Source organism: Microcaecilia unicolor, chromosome 13 (assembly GCF_901765095.1).
Source record: "Microcaecilia unicolor chromosome 13, aMicUni1.1, whole genome shotgun sequence".
NCBI lineage: Eukaryota > Metazoa > Chordata > Amphibia > Gymnophiona > Siphonopidae > Microcaecilia > Microcaecilia unicolor.
The window spans coordinates 53,036,990-53,058,430 of NC_044043.1; the positions used below are offsets into that span (position 1 = coordinate 53,036,990).

The 21,441-nt window shown below is 44.9% G+C and overlaps 1 protein-coding gene across 2 annotated transcripts in view; it reads left to right on the plus strand.

Moving 5' to 3' along the window:
- Nucleotides 1–21,441, plus strand: part of LOC115482534 (multidrug and toxin extrusion protein 2-like) — a 133,748-nt gene that overhangs the window by 59,136 nt on the left and 53,171 nt on the right. Inside the window, exons 1-3 of one of the 2 annotated variants that reach the window (XM_030222397.1) lie at nucleotides 7,353–7,532; nucleotides 12,440–12,541; nucleotides 18,498–18,566. The exons of the other annotated variant lie outside the window; for it this stretch is intronic. Of the exons in view, the coding sequence (XP_030078257.1) occupies nucleotides 7,428–7,532; nucleotides 12,440–12,541; nucleotides 18,498–18,566 (276 nt within the window). The 5' untranslated portion in view covers nucleotides 7,353–7,427. Of the gene's footprint in view, nucleotides 1–7,352; nucleotides 7,533–12,439; nucleotides 12,542–18,497; nucleotides 18,567–21,441 lie in introns of those variants that run through there. 2 annotated transcript variants of the gene reach the window in all.

Here is a 21,441-nt window from a genome sequence, read left to right on the forward strand (position 1 = left end):
TTTTCAGCCCATTTGAGAATGGGAGGCTATTTGATAGAACAAATTTTAGAGTTTCAAAAGGATTATAACTACAAATAGACAACTTCCCTTCTCTTCCCCCCCCCCCCCCCCATTATATTAAAAATATAGACTCAGCTGTAAATACTTCTGCATTTAACTTCAAAATGTAGATAGATAATATAAAATCAAACATAGTTCAGAAGCATACAATTATCTTGAGAACACTGATAAAAAAAAAAAAAAGAAAGCTAACCTAAAATACCTTAAAATCGAAACGTATAAATCCCATAGAGGATAAAGCGAACCGTAGCATCAAGGACAAAGTTGGACAGGACTCACCAGGAATCCCACCAAATACAAGCAAGCCAAAAACCGATTGCGCCCACTTGCAGCCAGAAGATGGGCTTGGGCGACCATGGGGCTACCATTCTCCATCCGACCGACCCTTGCCTAGACTGAAGCTCGGGGTGCTGCTGCTGCTACTCTGCAGAAGCAGAACTGGAGCCTACAGTCTGGCGCCTGCGCATCGCTTGCCCGGTTGTAGCTGCTTCCTTTTCCCTGTTCCGTCAGCACACTGATGAAACGGCCGATGATTGGATGAGCGGCGCGGTGGGCGTAGAAGGGATTACGTTGAGCGAAGAGGAGGGAGGCGCTCTGCTTTCTGATCTCACAGTACAGGACCAGTCGTGGGCGGAGTTGTGAAGGTGAAATCTTACAGCTGCTGACGCGCCAACGTGGTAAGGTTTAAAAAAAATTTTTTTTAATACAACTGGACGGCAACGCAGCGGCCGGCGCAGCGCCCTTGAAGGCAGGCGCTCCCCTGCAGTGCTTACCCTGCTTACCGGGTTGGCATGGCCCTGGGTTCATCAGTGTGCCATGGTGAAACCTGATAGCTGGATTTAGGCCCATGACTGCAGGGTTCAGGAAGGAGTCACTGGATTGAACTAAGTTAGGTTGGGAAATAAATTCCCAGGTACTAGAATCAAAGTGCATATGCTAATTCAAAATGAACAGGAAATCCAAAGCAGTAAAAGCAAATCAATGCAGGGCTATAAGAGAAAAAATATAAATTGCCATCTTTGGTGTACATTAATTGTTTGCATATGTGTGACTCTGTGGTAATTTTCACGTAGGAGACATCACAGCTCCAGAGCAGACGGTCAGTGCAGCAGGATCTTCAACTTCTGAAAGAGTTGTGTTAACAAAGGACCTTCTCGTTAAACGTGGGGCAGCCCTCGGTGCAGCCATTGCTATATTGACAGCAGCAGTTCTGATGCGAATTTTTGTTAGCAAAGACTAAGATAAAATTACTATCAAAAAAAGACACATTGTTGTTTTGTGTATTATTCTGCAAAGATTTTTATATCAGGTGTAGTCACTGTATTTTTTTTACAGCATTATAAAGTCAAAAAAATGTAATTCATTTTATCAAGATGGAGCAGGAATAAAAAGTTCTCCCTAGCACAGCAAGAAAATACACTGAGAAAAAGAAAGGAATCGGCTAGGTAAGGCCTGTCATAAAAGCTTAGGTGCATAAAAAGGGGGAGACCTATCACACAATCAGGTAACAAACATACAGGCGAACCCACAGATGGTTAAGAACCTGACAAAAGCCACAGTGTAAATGATTTTGTTATGGCCAAAGATCACTTTCCTGAGCAGGATTTCAAGTAGTGACCTGGATGTAAAAGACTCTAGGTCCGATATTCAAAAAAATTTAATTGGTTGCCAATAGGTTAAATCGCTTGGTCGGGGCTAGCTGCAAATTTTCAGCAGCACTTAGCTAGCTATCAGGCTTATTTTTGAAAGAGAAGGGCACCCATCTTTCGACACAAATCGGGAGATGGGCGACCTTCTCTCAGGGTCACCCAAATCGGCATAATCGAAAGCCGATTTTGGGCGTCCCCAACTGCTTCCCGTCACGGGGACGCCCAAAGTTCCCGGGGGCGTGTCAGAGGCGTAGCGAAGGCGGGACTGGGGTGTGCCTAACAGATGGGCGTCCTCGAGTGATAATGGAAAAAAGAAGGGCATCCCTGACGAGCATTTGCTGACTTGGTCCATTTTTTCTTACGATCAAGCCTAAAAAAGGTGCCCAAACTGACCAGATGACCACCGGAGGGAATCGGGGATGACCTCCCCTGACCCCCAGTGGTCACCAACCCCCTCCCACCCAAAAAAAAATTTTTTTTTACATTTTTTGCCAGCCTCTATGCCAGCCTCAAATGTCATACCCAGTTCCATCACAGCAGTATGCAGGTCCCTGGAGCAGTTTTTAGTGTTCAGGCAGGCAGACCCAGGCCCATCCCCCCACCTGTTACACTTGTGGTGGTAAATGTGAGCCCTTCAAAACCCACCCGAAACCCACTTTACCCACATGTAGGTGCCCCCCTTCACCCCTTAGGCCTATGGTATTGGTGTACAATTGTGGGGAGTGGGTTTTGGTGGGGCTCAGCACCCAAGGTAAGGGAGCTATGCACCTGGGAGCAATTTGTGAAGTCCACTGCAGTGCCCCCCCTAGGGTGCCCGGTTGGTGTCCTGGCATGTGAGGGGGACCAGTGCACTACGAATGATGGCTCCTCCCACGACCAAATGCCTTGGATTTGGTCGTTTTTGAGATGGGCTTTCTCAGTTTCCATTATCGCCGAAAACCAGGGACAACCATCTCTAAGGGCGACCTAAATGTTGAGATTTGGGCATCCCCGACAGTATTATCGAAATGAAAGATGGACGCCCATCTTGTTTTGATAATACAGGTTTCCCCGCCCCTTTACAGAGCCATCTTGCGAGGACGGCCCCAGGAAAACTCGGGCGCCCCATTCGATTATGCCCCTCCACGTGACCCTGAAATTCACAGCGCCAAACATAGTGGTCCTTTTACTAAGGTGTGCTGAAAAATGGCTTGCGGTAGTGTAGGCGCAGGTTTTGGGTTCGCGCTGATCCATTTTTCAGGGCGCCTGTAAAGAAGGCCTTTTTAAAATTTTTGCCAAAAATGGACGTGCGTCAAAATCAAAATTGCCGCATGTCCATTTTGAGTCTGCGACCTTACCGCCAGCCATTGACCTAGTAAAGTCTCACGCGGTAACTGGGCAGTAATGACTTATGCGGGCCAAATGCCACTTGGCGCGTGTCCAATACGTGCGTCCGAAAATAAAAATTATTTTTCAGATGCATGTATCGGATGCGTGCCAAAAATGAAATTACTGCAAGAGCCATGTGGTAGCTGGGCAGTGACTCCATTTTAGTGCACGGTGGGCGTGTGTAGATGCTTACGCGGCTTAGTAAAAGGGCCCCATAGCCGGCTCTGTTGGGGCATTCTAAGAGCGGAGTGAGCACTTCGCGGCTTAAGGGCTGACATTCAGTCCTTAAGCGGCCAGGTTTAGTACATAAATCACAGTCCTATCTTTATGCGCTAACCAATGCCACTTTAGTGCTTAATATTGACTTAAGTGGCCATGTGTTAGCCAGCTTAAAAATAACTGGATATTCAAAATCGCACAGGTCCCAGCTTTGAATATCCAAGAATAACACCGTCGGTGGTGAGCAAAACGTGTATTGTGTTACTGCAGAAGTGAGGTTGGGGTCTTGGTAACTGTAATTGTAATTTTGAACATCTTATTGCCTTTGTAACTTATTGCAAAGTATTTAACACCTTGCACTATTTTTGTTTAATACCATCAAACTTTAATAATTGGCACCAACTTAAAGAAACCTATCCAAGTGTTTCTATTTACTTTACTATTTAATAAAATATTTAATATTTTTCTTGTCAAATCCCTTGGTTGTGTGGAGTTTATTTGGGAACCCTATTTGAAACTGTGACATTCCTATCTATTCTTATCTATTTATTTTATTTATTTATTTACTTACTTACTTATTATAATTACTGACTCCACCAATAGGGGGTTTACATTAATAAACATGTGGATAGCGTAGCCCAAACTTTACCTCCTTGCTACATCCAGACATTTCAAAAAGATAGCTGAAGCTCCCACCTGATTGGGCCATTTTTATATTCCCCAACTGCTTCTGAGACTCCTTCGTGACCATGCCACAGGACTGAGGTGCTGACCAGCCCATGGAAGGGAAACTGAAGAAATGGCAATCTCACCAGACCCTCAAGCTCCTAGTGAGACGTGGCCTGGCAATGGCCACACAAACGGAAAGCTGAGGGGCAAATGACCTCCTCCAGACCAGTAGGCTCCCAGTGCAACTGAGCCCAACAGTGACTGCATGAACAGAAACCGAGGGAGCGACAAGTTCTTCCCCTGGACCTCATGATGGCCACACAGACAACAAGCAGAATTGAGAGGAACAGACACCTCCATCGGACTGCAAGCTCACAATCATGATCCAACCTGACGGCAGCTGCACAAAACAGTAAGGTTCTTCAGTCAGATCTAAATACACCTGTGTGGCTCAACCAAGCCCAGCAATGGCTATGCAAAACAGTAGCTACCTCTGCATGATCCGACCAAGCAAAGGCATAAAGGTCCAATGGCAGGAGAGTGGATAGAAGGTCCCCCCCCCCCCCCCCCCCCCCCACAATAAGAAGGGTCCTTACCCATAGCGGGAGACAACTTCCCAACCCTCTGTGACCGACTCAACACAGCGATCCACAGGCCCTCAATCACAAGTAAGGAGCACACACCCTAGCACAAGTACTAGACTACACAAATACCAGAATCCACATCAACGTTAAATAGTTCTACAGCAGCAGTGCAACAGACCCCTGGAGAAAAGAAACCAGCACTGCCGCAAAAGCAGGAAAACCAACTTCCAGGCCACAAGAACCAGCACTGCAGAAACAACAGTGCTGGGACCACGATTGGGCCCATGACGCAGACAGAGGCAGAAATACCTTACTGCAGTGCAACCAAACAACAGCACCGACGGACAGAGCAAGCAAGAGTGGAAAAAACAACAGCTAGATATGTCTGTTTCTTACACCTATAACCTTTAGCTACATCTTAAGACAAACTGAAATCCTGACCCACGTGGCTCCATAGACAAGTACAACGATCAAGATGGATTGGGCCAAACTTTTTGTGATCCTCCTGGGCCACCCATGACGGCATTCTCACCTAACTCTACGCAATGCCACTCACAGACCAACAAAATTTTGAATAAACTGCTCCAATCTTACGCACCACAGCATTACACCTCTAACACACATGAAAAGAAAACAGATCCAGCTGCTTCACCAGACCACAAAAAAGGAACCAAACTTAATCAATAAACCACCTCCTGCAATGGTCTCAGTACTAGCATACTACTTAAATGTGAGATCTCTCGCTATATTCAGGGACTGGGCGGTAATCTCAAATCCCAGTTTAGTGTTTATCACAGAAACCTGGTTATGCCATAACAGTGACCCACTTCTGAATGAAATATGTCCTCCGGGTTTAAAAATTCCTATCTGTTGGAAGAAAATTAAGAAAAGAAGGCAGCTTAGGTCTCATGTATAACAAGATGACCAAAGTTATTCTAACAGACTCCTTTAGCTTCCCAGATCTAGAAAAAATTGAGGACACCACCTTAGATAACCCACTGACATGTATTCTATTCTACTGCCTCCAAGGAAATGGACCCAAGCCAACACAGACTTCCTTGATTTCCTAGCGAAAACCGTGAACATTACAACATGCACCCTGCTGCTAGGTGATATAAACTTACACCTAAACATGTTAAATGACCCTGTGCTCAAAGACCTTCTCAGCTTCTAAGAATCCCTGAACTTCTACTTACCATGAGCCAGACAACCCATGAAAGGGGCAACCAACTAGATCTAATCGCACATACAACTCACCCAACATCTAGCCCGAATTGTGAAATAGGAAAATGGTCCCCCTTGATCTGGTCAGACCATTTCCTTCTAGACTTCAGCATCATATGAACACAACATAATGATGGCACCTGATGACACAACAACACCCAAAACAACTAGAGAATACAGAATAATACCAGAGGGAAAATTGACGCCATCACATTCTGGGACATGATAGACAAACACTACTCAACAATATCCAAGAAGAAAGCAAAATTAGAAGAATGGAATGAGGTCTACAAAGATATCTTAGACAACATTGCCCACAAATATGATTAAAAACATTATTTACCAACCTCTTGCCAGCCTCAGATATTATACTCAGGTCCATTGGAGCAGCATGCAGGTCCCTAGAGTAGTCTAGTGGTGGGTGCGGTGCACTGCAGACAGGTGGACCCAGGCCCATACCATCCCCTACCTGTTACAGATGGTGGAAATTGTGAGCCCTCCAAAACTTACCAGAAATCCATTGTACCGACATATAGGTGCCTCCTTCACCCATAAGGACTATTGTAGTGTTGTACAGTTGGGGGTAGTAGGTTTTGGGGGTCTCAGCAGACAAGATAAAGGAGCAATGGTGAGATGTGTACCTGGGAGTATTTATTTGAAGTCCACTTCAATGCCCCCTAGGGTGCCCTATTGCTCTCCTGAGATGTCTGTGTGACCAGTCTACTAAGATTCCTGGCTCTTCCTACATCCCTATGGCGTGATTTTGTGCACATTTCATGTGGACGGGGATTTTTTTTTTTTTCAAAAATGGACCAAAAAGATGACACACATTGCACAAAAACATTTAGTAAATAGCCATTTTCAAAAAAAAGATAGACATTTTTTTGTTTTGAAAATGGCTATATTTCCCACTTGAATTTTGGACATTTTTAGCAAAATGTCCAAAGTTGGTCTTAGATGTCATATCGAAAATGCCCCTCCATATATCATGTGGAGTGCTATATCCTATTTTGGAGGCTGTACTTCCTTTCTTAGCACAGCCATTTTGACAGAACTGTCACACACCCTGCTATTGGCTGCTGTAGGTATGTGCTTCACATATCAATCAGACTCTATAACGTCTGATATAATTTACGATATTTCTGACAACATATCTGCTTCTAGGGCAGATGGGGTTGAAAGGAGCAGAGCACTTATGGGCAAGCTTTAATAATTCACAAATTTTGTTTTTTAGCTTTAACTGATGTTTTTATGTGACATAGATTTGGGTTTGAGATACGCAGTTCCCCCTCCTCCTATGGACTTAAAAAGCAAAAAAACTTGTTTAGGACATGTGGCCCAAACAGTGTGTTCTTGCTCTTTAAATTCTGAAGCTTTCTCCCAGACTTGAGAAGATCAGAGCCTTATGTGAAATGTAATCTTATTTTAATAAACAATGTAATACACTGTCCCTCACCTCTTTGCATTAATACTTAAAATAGCTAAGGAAAACATCATCTGATTGGCATGTTTGCTGAAAGGAGAGGGAGGGATGAGGGAAGCAAGTGGTGACAGTGCACTAGGGAGAGCTGAGCCTGAGAAGAGCTATCACAGACCCATGTGAAGATCTGAAAGGAGGGGGGAAGCCGGACCTGCCTGTGACCATATCATAAAGATGAACCCAGGCTTGCTCAGCAGCTATGTCCAGAAACTGTGGAAATCGCAGGTGGCTCCTTTCAGGGATGATGTGAAGGAGACCTTGTCCTTCACGGGATCTTTGGTAAGGGAGAGAGATGATGTTCTGTGGGGCTGGTGATTGCTGCCTTGACAAACTGCAAACCAGAAACTGGAGTTAAAACCTTGGGGAAAATCTGTGATGTGGCTCTTTCCAGCTCTGCTCACACGGGGTGGAGGAGGTGCAAACATCCATGTAATGCTTCCTTACGGAAATCTGGGGGTAAAGTTCCCTTGTGTCCAGATTAGGACTGGGGGATCCTCTGGACACTGCAGGCTAAATGTGCATAGGAGCACTTTACCGGTAACTCTGGGTACACAATCTGGAAAGATCCTTTTGTTCCTCTAGCATTGCTGTTATATGATCATAATAATTTGGCTCCTCCAGGTCAAGAAATTCAACTGAAAAATGTGTGAGCTAAAGGCAAAAATCCCTTCCCTTCCATCCAATGCCTTCTGTACTACTGGAGATAAAATTAGGGTCTGCTTATCCATTAGGCAGACTATGGGTCCACCTAGGGCAGCAGCTTCTTGGGGTGGCAAAGAGTGGCTGCAGTCATAACAAAACAACCATCAACTTGTTCTTTTCCTAGCAGAGAGGAGGGGGCACTTTTCAAATAATCCTTTTACTCAGGTAAATGGCTTCTGGATATTATTGTCATTGGGGGTGATTTTATAATAGAAAGAGGAAGGGATTTTGGATTTAGCTCATGCTTTTTTTCAGTTGTAGCTCAAGGTGAGTTACATTCCGGTACAGTAGGTATTTTCTGGCCCCGGAAGGTTTAAAATCTAAGGGGCCCTTTTACAAAGACAAGTTAGGTTCTACACTCGTGCAGTGCGTGCCAAAATGAGACTACTGACAGGCTACCGTGCCCCTGTGGCGGTAATTTCAGATTTGCCACGCACCCTAAACGCCTGGATGATATATTTATTTATTTCCTTCTGCACGCAGTGTTTTCGACGGTAATCGGCAGTTGGCACGCGCTGACCGGTCTCTGCGTGTGTGGTGTGTGAGCCCTTACCTCTAGATCAATGGGTGGCATTAAGGGCTCAGGCCGGTTTTAGGAGTGCACTGGTTTTAGTTTTATCGCATGCCCTTTTCCCGTCCCATTAACAAAAGCCCTTTTTTGCAGACGTGGTAAAAACTGGCCCGGCATGCGCCCAAAACACGTGCCTACCACAGGCCACTTTTTTACTGTGGCTTAGTAAAAGGACCCCAATGTTTGTTGTACTTGAGAAAACAGAGGGTTCTGACTTGCCCAAGACCACAAGGAGCTACAGTGGGATTTGAAATGAATCCTGGCTCCACTGGTTCCTAATCCACTGCTCTGAGCTACTCCTCCACAGCATGTTCTCCGACAAGACAGTAAAGACTAGATTCGGTAAACGGCACTCTGAGTTGGACGCTGTTTATAGAACAGTGCATAGCACTGGGACCTGCGCCCAATTTTGGGTGTGAGGATTTGCGTCAACTGAAACCTGTTGTAAATCCTTGCACCTAAATTAGGCACAGATCCCCCCCCCCAATTTTTTTAATCTTTAGTGGACGCCCCTGACCCGCTCATGCCCCTCCCATGGCCACAATCCTTTTTCAGTTGCGCGCTGAAACATTTATGTGTTATAGAATAGCGCCTACCAACATGCACATGTAAACTCAAATTATTGCCAATTAGCACTAATAATTTATTGTTCACGCCTAATTATTGGCTTGTTACTCAATTAAAATTGGGCATCATTTATGGATTTTAGGGGCTGCATGTCCTTAGAAGTGTGCCTGTCATTCACAGGCATTCCTGGGGACATAGTTTGGCTGGATCATGGCTATAGTTGTGATATATGCGTGTCTTTTATGAACTACATCTGGAGTCACAGAACCATTTACATCTGGGGCATTTGAGGCTTGTTCTGGCTGCCTATTTTACAAAGGTACATAGAGGAGATTACAATGAATATAAAACTGTGAGAAGTAACTGCATTGTTCTCTGAGTTCTGAGGTCTGTTCATTATTATTATCTAATTATTGCATCCTTTTATCACAATTTATTGAGGCAGATCTATTGTGTGTGGAGTGAATATGTGAGATATTTATCTATTTTCATAAGAACATGCCATATTGGGTCCTCCCTTCCCCCTTGAGTCCCATTCAGTTTCTGCTCTCTTCTCCTTCCCTTTCCCCTTGCCCTCACCAAGTCTCATCCAGTTTCTGTTCCCCTTGCCCTTGAGTCTCATTAGCTTCTGCTCCCCTTCCCCCTGAAGTCGGTCACTTCCTTTCTACCCCCAATATCTCCTTGTCCCACCTCTCATCCCTCTTGCCATCCCCCCAGGTCCAGCATCTGTCCCACTTTCTTCCTTAACTCTCTCTCTCTCCCCTCTGGGTCCATCTTTGGCTCCAACATCTCTTTCCCTCCCTCCCTCCCTCCCTCTCTCCATCATTGTCTAGTATCTCTCTCTCTCCCCCTACTTCCCCAGCCCTTGACCCAACATCTCCCATTCTCTTTCAAACTCCTTCCCCCTCAATCCAACATAAGCATTGCCATACTGGAACAGACAAGGTCCATCAAACCCAGCATTCTGTTTTCAACAGTAGCCAATCCAGGTTACAGGTATCTGGCAAGATACCAAAGCTATACAATACATTTTATGCTGCTTATCCTAGAAATAAGCAGTGGATTTTCCCCAAGGCCATCTTAATAATGGCTTATGGACTTTTCTTTTACATAGTAACATATAGTAACATAGTAGATGACGGCAGAAAAAGACCTGCACGGTCCATCCAGTCTGCCCAAGAAGATAAATTCATATGTGTTACTTTTTTATTTGTACTGTCCTCTTCAGGGCACAGACCTTATAAGTCTGGCCAGCCCTATCCCCGCCTCCCAACCACCAACCCCGCCTCCCACCACCAGCTCTGGCACAGACTGTATAAGTCTGCCCAGCACTATCCTCGCCTCCCAACTACCAGTCCCGCCTCCCACCACCAGCTCTGGCACAGACCGTATAAGTCTGCCCAGCACTATCCCCGCCGCCCAACCATCAGCCCTGGCACAGACCGTATAAGTCTGCCCAGCACTAGCCCCGCCTCCCAACCACCAGCTCTGCCACCCATTCTAGGCTAAGCTCCTGAGGATCCCTTCCTTCTGCACAGGATTCCTTTATGTTTATCCCACGCAAGTTTGAATTCCGTTACCGTTTTCATCTCCACCACCTCCCGCGGGAGGGCATTCCAAGCATCCACCACCCTCTCCGTGAAAAAATACTTCCTGACATTCTTCTTGAGTCTGCCCCCCTTCAATCTCATTTCATGCCCTCTCATTCTACCTCCTTCCCATCTCCGGAAAAGGTTTGTTTGCGGATTAATACCTTTCAAATATTTGAACGTCTGTATCATATCACCCCTGTTCCTCCTTTCCTCCAGGGTATACGTGTTCAGGTCCGCAAGTCTCTCCTCATACGTCTTGGAATGCAAATCCCATACCATCCTCGTAGCTTTTCTTTGCACCGCTTCAATTCTTTTTACATCCTTAGCAAGATACAGTCTCCAAAACTGAACACAATACTCCAGGTGGGGCCTCACCAATAACTTGTACAGGGGCATCAACACCTCTTTTCTTCTGCTGGTCACACCTCTCTCTATACAGCCAAGTAACCTTCTAGCTACGGCCACCGCCTTGTCACACTGTTTCATCGCCTTCAGATCCTCAGATACTATCACCCCAAGATCCCTCTCCCCATCCGTACCTAGCAGACTCTCACCGCCTAACACATATGCCTCTCTTGGATTTCTACTCCCTAAGTGCATCACTTTTAGTAAGTTAGCCAAACCTTTTTTAAACCCCGGTAAGCTAGCTGCTTTTGCCACATTCTCAATGAATTCCAGTTTAATTAGATGTTGTGAAGAAATATTTTCTCCAATTTGTTTTAAATTTACTACTTTGTAGTTTCATTGTATGCCCCCAGTCCTAGTATTTTTGGTAAGAGTAAACAAGCGATTCACATCTACTTGTTCCATTCCACTCATTATTTTATAGACTTCTATCATATCTCCCCTCAGTCATCTTTTCTGTAATCCAGCATCTCTCCCTCCCATCCCCAGACTACCTTATACGTTGTTTTTCCCTCTAGTTGTCACGGCAGTGGTAGGGAATCATGTACATTCCCTGCAACCTGCCATGCACCTTCTGTCTGCTAGGTCTTTCCCTCACAGAAACAGGAAGTGCATCAGAAAGGGCAGGACGTAGCAGACAGAAGATGCATAGCCGGTTGCAGGCAGGGTATGTGATTTGCTTCCGCTGCCAGTGACTGCTAGAGGGAAAACCAAGGTGAAAGTTAGCCCCAGGAGATGGGGAGCTGAAGAGGGAGAAGGAGTTGCTGGATTGGGGAGGAGACGGTGTTGAAAGAGAGGGGGAGATGCCATATTGAGGGGTGGTAGGCGTGCTGAAAGGGAGAAGGAGTATGCTGGATCGAGGATTTCTGTAACCTAAGAGGATGCTCATTCTGGTTGGGGTGGCATAAGTGTGGCAAGGCAATTATTTGGGTGGCACTTACCACCCTGTGCCACCCCATAGCAATACCTATGTAGTCTTCACATTCCTCTCCTTAAGCACCTAAGCATCCCTCTTGCATTTGCCATTGCCTTTTCAACCAGTTTGGCCACAATAGGGTCATCAGGCACAATTACCCTCAGAGATTGTCCCTAGATCATCGATTCTAGAGCCTTCTCTTGCATGCAGGGATTTTTTTTTTCTTCCTCTCATTTCATGGTCCTAGACTACCTTGGCATTGGGGGTGACTAGATTAATGTATCACAACAACCCAAAGTAAGGATGTCAATTATATGATAAGCATTGATGAGCAATTTATCAGCATTCTACAACTCTCAGAAGGATTAGGTGCCTCCGCAGGAAAGTCCATTGTTAAACTGCAGTTTTCTTTTTCTCTCTGTTTTCATGCTAGGTCTTGATTCAAATCTTGCATTTGCTTCCATTTGTCATAAGCGCCATATTTTGTGGACACCTTGGAAAGCTGGAGTTGGATTCCTATGCCATGGCCACTATTGTAAGTATCTTACGTTTTTAATATTTCCTTCCATACAATGTTTAATTTCAACAGGAAAAAAGATTATCTGGAAAAAAAAACATTGTATTTTCTCACATCAGATGTTAACTCTTGCTATTGCTTTTATTGTAGTTGTGAAGCATAAAAAGAAAGAAATGGAAACAATTGGGTACAATTTTTGCACATTTATAGAAAATGAATGAAAGAAAAGCTCAGGGCAGGATTCCACCAGAGAAAGACATTCAAAATGATCTTATTAATAGCCACTCAAAGAGATGCAGTTTGAATGGAGACATAGATCAACTTAAAATTGTAGTATGTGTAACTGAAAACACAGATGCCCATTCAAATGTCAGTTTTGAAGCTCAAGTATCCTTATGGTCTGACTCACCAAGGATGGGAGAAATTTGAATTCTGGCAGAGCTGCTCAAGAAACTCATCCTGTGAAAAGTGGCCCTGTAATTTTATTTATTTTATTTATTGCATTTGTATCCCACATTATCCCACCTCTTTGCAGGCTCAATGTGGCTTACAATATATCATGGATAGTGGAAATGAGAGGAGAATTGACATTTAGTGTTACAGAAGTATTTTGGGTTGCATGGCAGGGGCGTAGCCAGACACCCAATTTTGGGTGGGCCTGGCCCAAGATGGGTGGGCAGAAGAACCCTGCCTTGTCCCGCAAGTGATTTGGTCTCTCCCTCTCTTGCCTGCATGCCATATGGTCTCTCTAACTTCCCCCCCACCCCCTCCCCTGCATACCTTTTAAATAGCAGATTTTCACAGGCAGCAAGCAGCAACTAATACACACTGCTTATGTTGGCCCCACAGCCTTCCCTCTGATACAACTTCCTGTTTCCGCATAAGCGGGAAGACATCAGAGGAAAGGTTGTGGGACCGCTGTGAGCAGTGTGTATCAGTCGCTGCTCACTGCAGGCAAAGATCTGCTATTTATAAGGTATGCAGGAGGGAGAGTTGTTGGGAGTTTTCGGCTGGTGGGGCTTGGGGATCCCTGTCAGCCACATCATAGGTGTGCTGCTACTGGGTGGGCCTGAGCCCAAAGTGGGTGGGCCGAGCCCACCCTTGGCTACGCCACTGTTGTATGGTAATGGAAAACATGATAGTGATATAATATAAGGCATTCTTAACATTACTAGATATATGTGGGGATTTCACATGTTTTGGTCTTTGTGGTATATCTTGTTGAAGAGATGGGTCTTCAGCAGTTTGCGGAAGTTGGTCAGTTCATAATAAACTAAGAAACAGGAAATATTGTCTGTGTCAATTGTTGCACCCTTGAGATTGGTCACTGAGGGCAAAACTTTTATGAGTTGTGTTTTGTGAGACAGGCAGCTGGTGTCAAGGTGCATCAGTGTGATCATACCACCAAAATAACTGTCTATGAGGAAAGGACAAGCTCTTGGCAGAAGAGCCCAAGGTCTCTCCATCTCTCTTTCTCCTGTTTGGAAGTGGTATTGATCAGTGGTGTAGCCACAGGTGGGCCTGAGCGGGCCAGGGCCCACCCACTTTGGACTCAGGCCCACCCAAAATTGTGGCACCTGAAGATTTTCTCTCCTTGGGCAGCCGGCGCTCTTCCAAATGTCAGCCAGCAGCACTTGCCTTAAGCTGATGCTGAGACCGGCCCTACTGCACATGCTCAGTTTTCGCACATGCAAAAGCACTGAGCGTATACAGCCTGCTGGCAGCAACACCAGTTTGAGGCAAGTACTGTTGACTACTGTTTGGAAGAGTGCTGGCTGCTCGAGGAGGAGAAGGAAATCTTCAGCTGGCAGGGTTTGGGGATCCCCTCCAGCTCAAGTATTTAATATTAGGGGTTTGAGAGAGGAGCAAACCATAGGGGGGCTGGGGGCGCCAATTCCATGTCCACCCAGCTTGGGCTCAGGCCCACCCAAAATTGGCCATCTGGCTATACCCCTGGTATTGATGAACACAACCTGAACTGCTCTCTATGCAGCTGACTGAGTAAAAGGGAAAGTTCCATAGAGCAGGGCCACCGAGAGGGGGGGGTCAGGGGGGACAAAATTCCCCGGGCCCAGGCCTCCAAGGGGGGCCCAGCACCGCAGTCCCCGATCTCACCCGCCCTCGGCTCTGTCGACCGTCCGCCACCGAGCCGGGCCCCCCGCATTGAAATCCTCACCTCGCCTCACCTGTCACCTTGCTCCGTGACTGAAAGCGCAGCAGCGGCAGATCGGATTTGCCTCCCTTTGGACCTTCCCTCCCTGTGTCCCGCCCTCGTCTGATGTAACTTCCATGAGGGCAGAACACAGGAAGGAAAGGCCTGAAGGAAGGCGAATCCGATCTGCCGCTGCTGCGCTTTCAGTCACGATGCGAGGTGACAGGTGAGACACTGTGATGATTTCAATGCAGGGGGCCCAGCCCAGTGGCAGACGGAGGGGGGGGGGAGAACTGCAGTGCAGCGGCGATGACATCAGGGGGGGCCAGGGGCCCAGGGGCCCGGGGGCAGCCTTGCCCCGGGCCCGGCCCAGTCTCTCGGCGGCCCTGCCATAGAGGACAGAGGTCTGTTATCCATTAGCAGGAAAAGCTTAGTTCATGTATACTAAGCAGATTATCAGTTCAACTGGCTCAGCCTTTCTTTGCTCAGACCTTTGTTATGAAGGCAGAGCAAGAGGGAGAAGCCCAGCTCGAAGAGAGGGAAATCAAAAGATGCAGCTGCCAGAGACCTTCGCCAGGTGAGAGTCATGGGGCCCATGCTGCCTGTGCTGTTCTGGGGGCTTCTTTTATAAAGCCGCTCTAGCAATTTGCACGCTCAAATGAGAGGAAACCCATAGGAACTGAATGGGCTTCCTCTCATTTGCTGCACAGGAATCGCTAGCATGGCTTTGTAAAAGAAGCCCTAAAACATCAACCGACCAGAATAAATGCACCAAACTTGAACTGATATAGCCATCTTTTCTTTTTATTTTCCCTCTCATAATTGCCTCTGAGCACTTTTTTTTCTTTTGTCTTTTACATGTTTTTGTAATTCTAATGTTAATACATTTTGAATCTTACGTTTTGTTCTGTATAGTAACTTTTTGTATTCATACTTATAATTATAACTAATCAAAAATTTAATGGAAGAGAAGAGTCAGGATCAAACTTAAGATTCCCCCAAATAAGAACATAAGAAAAGCCATGCCGAATCAGACCAAGTTTATCGAGCCCAGCGTCAATCCAGAGGTCAATCCAGATCACAAGCACCCAGCAGATATCAAAAAGTAAATAAAGGCAAAAGGCATAGTCAGTTGAGAATGGCCACTGCAAGAGAGAACAAAGGCTGAGACGTGCAAAAGTAAGCAAGACTGAGGATGACAGCAATGGAAGGAAGAAAGAGAGAGAGATGGAGGATGGGGTAGTGGGACTAGATCCCACACTATTGCATCTCTTATTTTGTGCCTCACCAGCCACTCCTGAAGCTTGAATATTTTGTGCTATATTGATCTATCGGCTTAAATATTTTGAAAGGGAATTTTTGACAGGGGTAATGACTTGATGGTTATATCTACCCACATGTCTCTGCACTTTGAGGGCAATTCCATAGCTGGGCACCTCCATTGAGACACCCCGAAATTGCATTGTAGGAGATTATGCTATGCTAGAACCCAGGGGCCTTGATGACATCATACCCAGCATAACTCGATATCAGCAAAACTGACATTTAGCTGCTCACAGTTTTGTGCAGGTGCCTCAGTGTGGCAGGGATACTTGTAATTTACAGTATTCTCTCAGTCACGTGTATAAGCAGGAGCTCCGCCTATGTCCCACCTATGCTCCACCCCTGTGCACGCTGCTGTTACATTCTTCTGCTTTCACTAGTTCTCTTCTTTCTGCTTACGTAGAGTTCACTGATTGCACAGGGCACGATAATGCCAGTGAAAATATTTCTTAACTACCCCAGTTCCATCCAGATACTTTAATGCTGTGGCAGTCTAGAGCAGAGCTATATCACAGTGCTGGTACCTGAAAAACTATTTTCTTTATACTTGGATTGTCAGCACTGGTATCTGAGTACATCCTGGTGCTTAATATCTGCTGAATAAAGCATACACAGTAGTGTCGGCCTTGGTGGCTGAAACATGCTGTCAACTTCGCTGCTCAGGCAGCACAGGAGGGGGCTCAAGAATTGGACTGCTTCGAATGGGTATCCCCACTAGCCATTCCACTGGTTTCACAACTGGTTTGAAGGGGCCTGAGCCCAAAGTGAGAGGGCTCAGACCCACAAGGACTCTCTGTGGCTACGCCACTGGTTAGCAGTGCCGTCGAGAGACTGGACCGGGCCCGGGGCAAGGCGCCTCCGCCGAGGTAATCGTCGTCACCACCCCCCTCTGACCAGCACTGGGCCCCCCTGAATTCAAATCATAGTGCCTCACCTCGACCTCGCTCCGTGTGAAAGAAGTGCAGCAGTGGCAGATCGGATTCGCCTCCCTTCGGGCCTTCCCTCCCTGTGTCCCGCCCTCGTGCAGCTTACATCAGACAAGGGAGGGAAGGCCCGAAGGGAGGTGATCTGCAGACTGCTGCTGCTGCGCTTCTTTCACATGGAGCACGGTCGAGGTGAGGCGCTATGATTTGAATTCAGGGGGGCCCGGCCTGGTGGTGGACGGAGGGGGCGGGTCGAGGGGACTGCGGCGCCGGGCCCCCCTTGGAGGCCCGGGGAATTTTATCCCCCTGCCCCCCCCCCTCTCAGTGGCCCTGCTGGTTAGTACAAGTAGTTCTCAGAATGTTTTCACTAGAATTGATCCTGTATAAAGGAATAGGCCTTCTCTGCTGTATCCTATGAAATATTGCTTTATAGTGTACAAAGATTCTGGTCTGTTATACTACTACTACTAATCATTTCTATAGCGTTTATAGATGTACACAGCACTGTACACATTATACGCAGGTACTTTCTCTGTCCCTAGAGGGCTCACAATCTAAGTTTTTATACCTAGGGCGATGGAGGGTTATGTGACTTGCCCAAGGTCACAAGGTGCTGCAGTGGGAATCGAACCTAGGTTACCAGGATCAAAGCCCACTGCACTAACCAATTGTTCCTAAAAGGAAATAACACCAATGAAACATATAACCAATACATTAGGATAGATAGGCCTTCTGATCTGCCCCCCAGCAACCTTATACTGGTCTTTATAGCATAGCTCTAAAATGTGTTGAATGCTATTCTCACTTCCTAGGATTTTTAGTACGGCAGTTACTTCCTGCCATGGTATTTGAGCAATACATTGTGTGTAATGTCTCACACCTACTGCAGGCGCCCCTGCTTATCTGTATAAGTTTTACTACTAGTGGTCTTTTCTCCTGCAAAAGCCTCCTCTTTCTCTCAGGTGAGTTTGAGTCCTTTGTCTACCTGCTGTTATTTCCTGATTGTCTCTACTATCTTTGATGGGTCAGCAAGGGTATAACCTCTCTCTCCAATCAAGGACTGCTCTCTATGGCCTCCTCTGTAGCCTGGTCTCAGACTCTATCCCTATTGGTCCCTTTACCTGGCCCTGCGGTCTCTGTCCCTGCCAGGCTGAGCTCAGACACTTCCATCTTGCCTCAGAAGCATGTGCTTCTCTGCTCCCCTGGAGGGATCTTGCCTTTTTACCAATACTGCACAACTCAGCAGCTCACTTCTAAAACTATCTTCATCTACCTGCCAATTCTATTCCTACCATAAAGCTTTTTTTTCTTCAAAATTCCACCTCCACCCACTGTTGCAGCATTTAGAACCATGATGTCTCTTGCCTTAGGGCAACGAGCTTCTGAGAATCTACAAATTGTGAGTATTTAGTTACATTTATTCAATAGAGTAAATTTCAGAAGAGAACAGAGACTTGCTGTGTGTTTGCTGATGTGCTAAGGTTATACTGCCGCCTGCATATCATCACCTGTATGCTTTAAGAGGGCCAGGAACACCTTCCACTCCAATATATTAATCTGAGCATTTTATTTCCAGATTCTACGCACCTGTGGTACATATGTGGGTACTGGCTTATCCCTGGCATGTGACACACTGATATCACAGGTGAATACAGTGCTGTACATTTCATAACTACCTCCTTCTGTGAAAAATGTGCAAGAAGCCAGTTCTTGGCTGACAGCTGGGATTCCTTTGCTACTGCAGTGCAGACCTGCACAGATTGGCCGAGACGGTTGTTGCTTATTTATTATCATGTACCATGTTGGCATGAGTCTGCATATATATGGTCAGAGCTGCAGAGGATGTAGTAATATAATACATTTCTAAAAACTTGCAAACGTCACAGAACATATTTACTTAGTGGGTTTCCTAGGCACCAGTACTTTAATTAATTTTCTTTCCAATCCCGTCTCTCCTTGCCTGACTGCACTTCTGTCTTTACCACTGAGAATATATTTATCAGACATAATGTCTTCCAGGAATGTATTCTTTCCAGTTCTGAAGTGATATAAATCCACCGGATTCAAACTCTGATAGAGTCCCCACAGCCAGCAAACTGTTTTTCAGATGTAGACTCTTTATGCAAAGTGGACCAGCTGGCTAGGAGCCAAGAAAACAGCGACTCTGGCCCACTTATATTATAAAGAGCAAGTCTGTAATCTAAGTGCCTGTGTTTTACATGCTCCTTGTACATATAAAGAATACCAAGGCTTACACACATAAGTCAACAGGACATTAAGCGTTATTCTGTAATGATTTGCCTAAAGGTATAGGGGAAAGGACATGGATTTGATATACAACAAAAGTGTTTTTCATATTATATACATACACTTTCTCTGTCCCTATTGGGCTCACAATCTGTTCTTGTTCTTTAGGAAAAGGAGGGTTAAGTGACTTGCCCAGGGTTACAAAGGGCTACAGTGGGAATTGAATTCAACTTACATGGTGGATAAATGAAAGAGGGGTGCAGCAGGGGTGGATCAGGGGACTGGCTCCCACTTACACATGTAACTCACAGAATACTATAAGTTATGCTCATCCCTGACAAATTTAGGCATCTGCCAGTTCTATGGCTGGTGTAACCGTGGGGGCATAAATATTAGACATGCTGATTCTGGGTTATGAAAGAATCCTATAATGGAACCTGGGTGCCGCACACCCTCTGGATGCATTGAAGAATTGCCTTGTATTTTATAAAGACACACGGGTACCTATATGTGTCTTTATGAAATATTTATTTATTTAGATTTTGTTCGCACCTTTTCAGAAATAGCTCAAGGTGATTTGACAGCCCACACGATCTGCAAAATTCTCAGTGGGTAATAAGTGATACATAATATTCATAAAATAATATACAAATCTGACCATACTACATAAAATAGCATCACAAATCTAACAACCAAAAACAATTACAATCAAATTTAATTCACTCCCTACAAAATATACCTGTTTATTTAATATGCTCTAGAAAAAATGTTAATCTCCCCTAAAAGCCTGCTGGAAGAAAAAAGGTTTTCAACTCTCTTTTAAACACCTCGATGGTTTGAATTGCTCTCAGCTTCTGTGGTAATATGTTCCAGAGTCTAGGCCCTGCAATATTAAAAATGGCCAGTCAATATTCCTCCAATCTAACCTAATGGAATGAGGGAACTTCCAAAAGTGCCAATGCAGCCTATCTCAAAGCTCTCAGAGCTCTGGGTGACTGGTATATCCTCACTTGGTAGAAATAATGACTGAAATGTAGTTAGTTAAGACTTTCAAAATGAACAATAAGATTTTAAATTTTATTCTGTACTCAGTAGGAAGCCTTTTTAATATTGGAGTAATATGAGAAAATCATGGCAACCAACAAGAACTCTGGCCACTTCATTTTGAACTACTTGTAGTGATTAGTAGAATGTTCTAGGCATTCCACTTAACAAGCCATTACAGAAGTCAAAGCATGGGCTAATCACACTTTGAATCACCAATCTAAAATTTACTAGATTAAGAAGATTTTTGAGTCTCCTGATTAGATGCAATGTCGAAAACACAAGTCAAATAATTTGTTGTATGGTCAGCGGAATCTAAAATGATTCCTAAATCTCATACTTTACTGACAATGGAATGGAAATATCATTAATGATAAAATTAGCAGGAATGTCATCTGATTGATAACTAGTTTCAGGATTTGCATCTTTGCTACATCAACTTCCAGCAATTTCCTTTCATCCAAGAATTGGTGGAAGTGAAGCAAAGACGCCACATCGAAAATGAATCTTATACAGAAATATCGTTGTTAGCAAAAACGTAATGCCATCTGCATAAAACCTGACTTGTAAATTCAGGCAATTGAGCAGACTACACAAAGGTAGCAAAAACAAATGTTCAACAGTATCGGTGATAAACACAATCCTTAAGAGACTCTAGTTGATCAATCCCATTCACTTGATTTGACTGAATCTTTCATAACACAAAATGCTCTACCTGACAAGAATGAGTGAAACCAGTCTAATGCAAGAACTTTCAGACCAATAGACTGCAATCGATTAATTAAGATTCTATGGTCAATCATATCGAAAACAGAAGAAATGTCCAATTTAACCAGTAAAAAACATTCACCCTCCTCGAAGCCTGCTCTCACCAAATCTAGCATGAAGATTAGCAAGGTTTCTGTATTGTGTTTTGACCTAAGCCAAACTGGGTAATGTCTAAGACATTATTTGCTTCCAAAAATTCCAATAGTTGACCATTCACTACTTTCTCAATTGTTTTAGTTAACAAAGGAAATGAGGAAATAGGTCTGTAGTTGTCAATTAAATTTGCATCCAGACTACTGTTCTTTATTAGAGGTTTCACCATCAATTTATTTAATGCATCTGGTAAGTTTCCCTTTTGGAATGATGTATTAATAATACACAAAAAAAGACATAGTCGTCAGTTCTTTCAAGGCTTTAGTGATCGAAGGATGACACAGATCAAGCATACAATAGGAATTTTT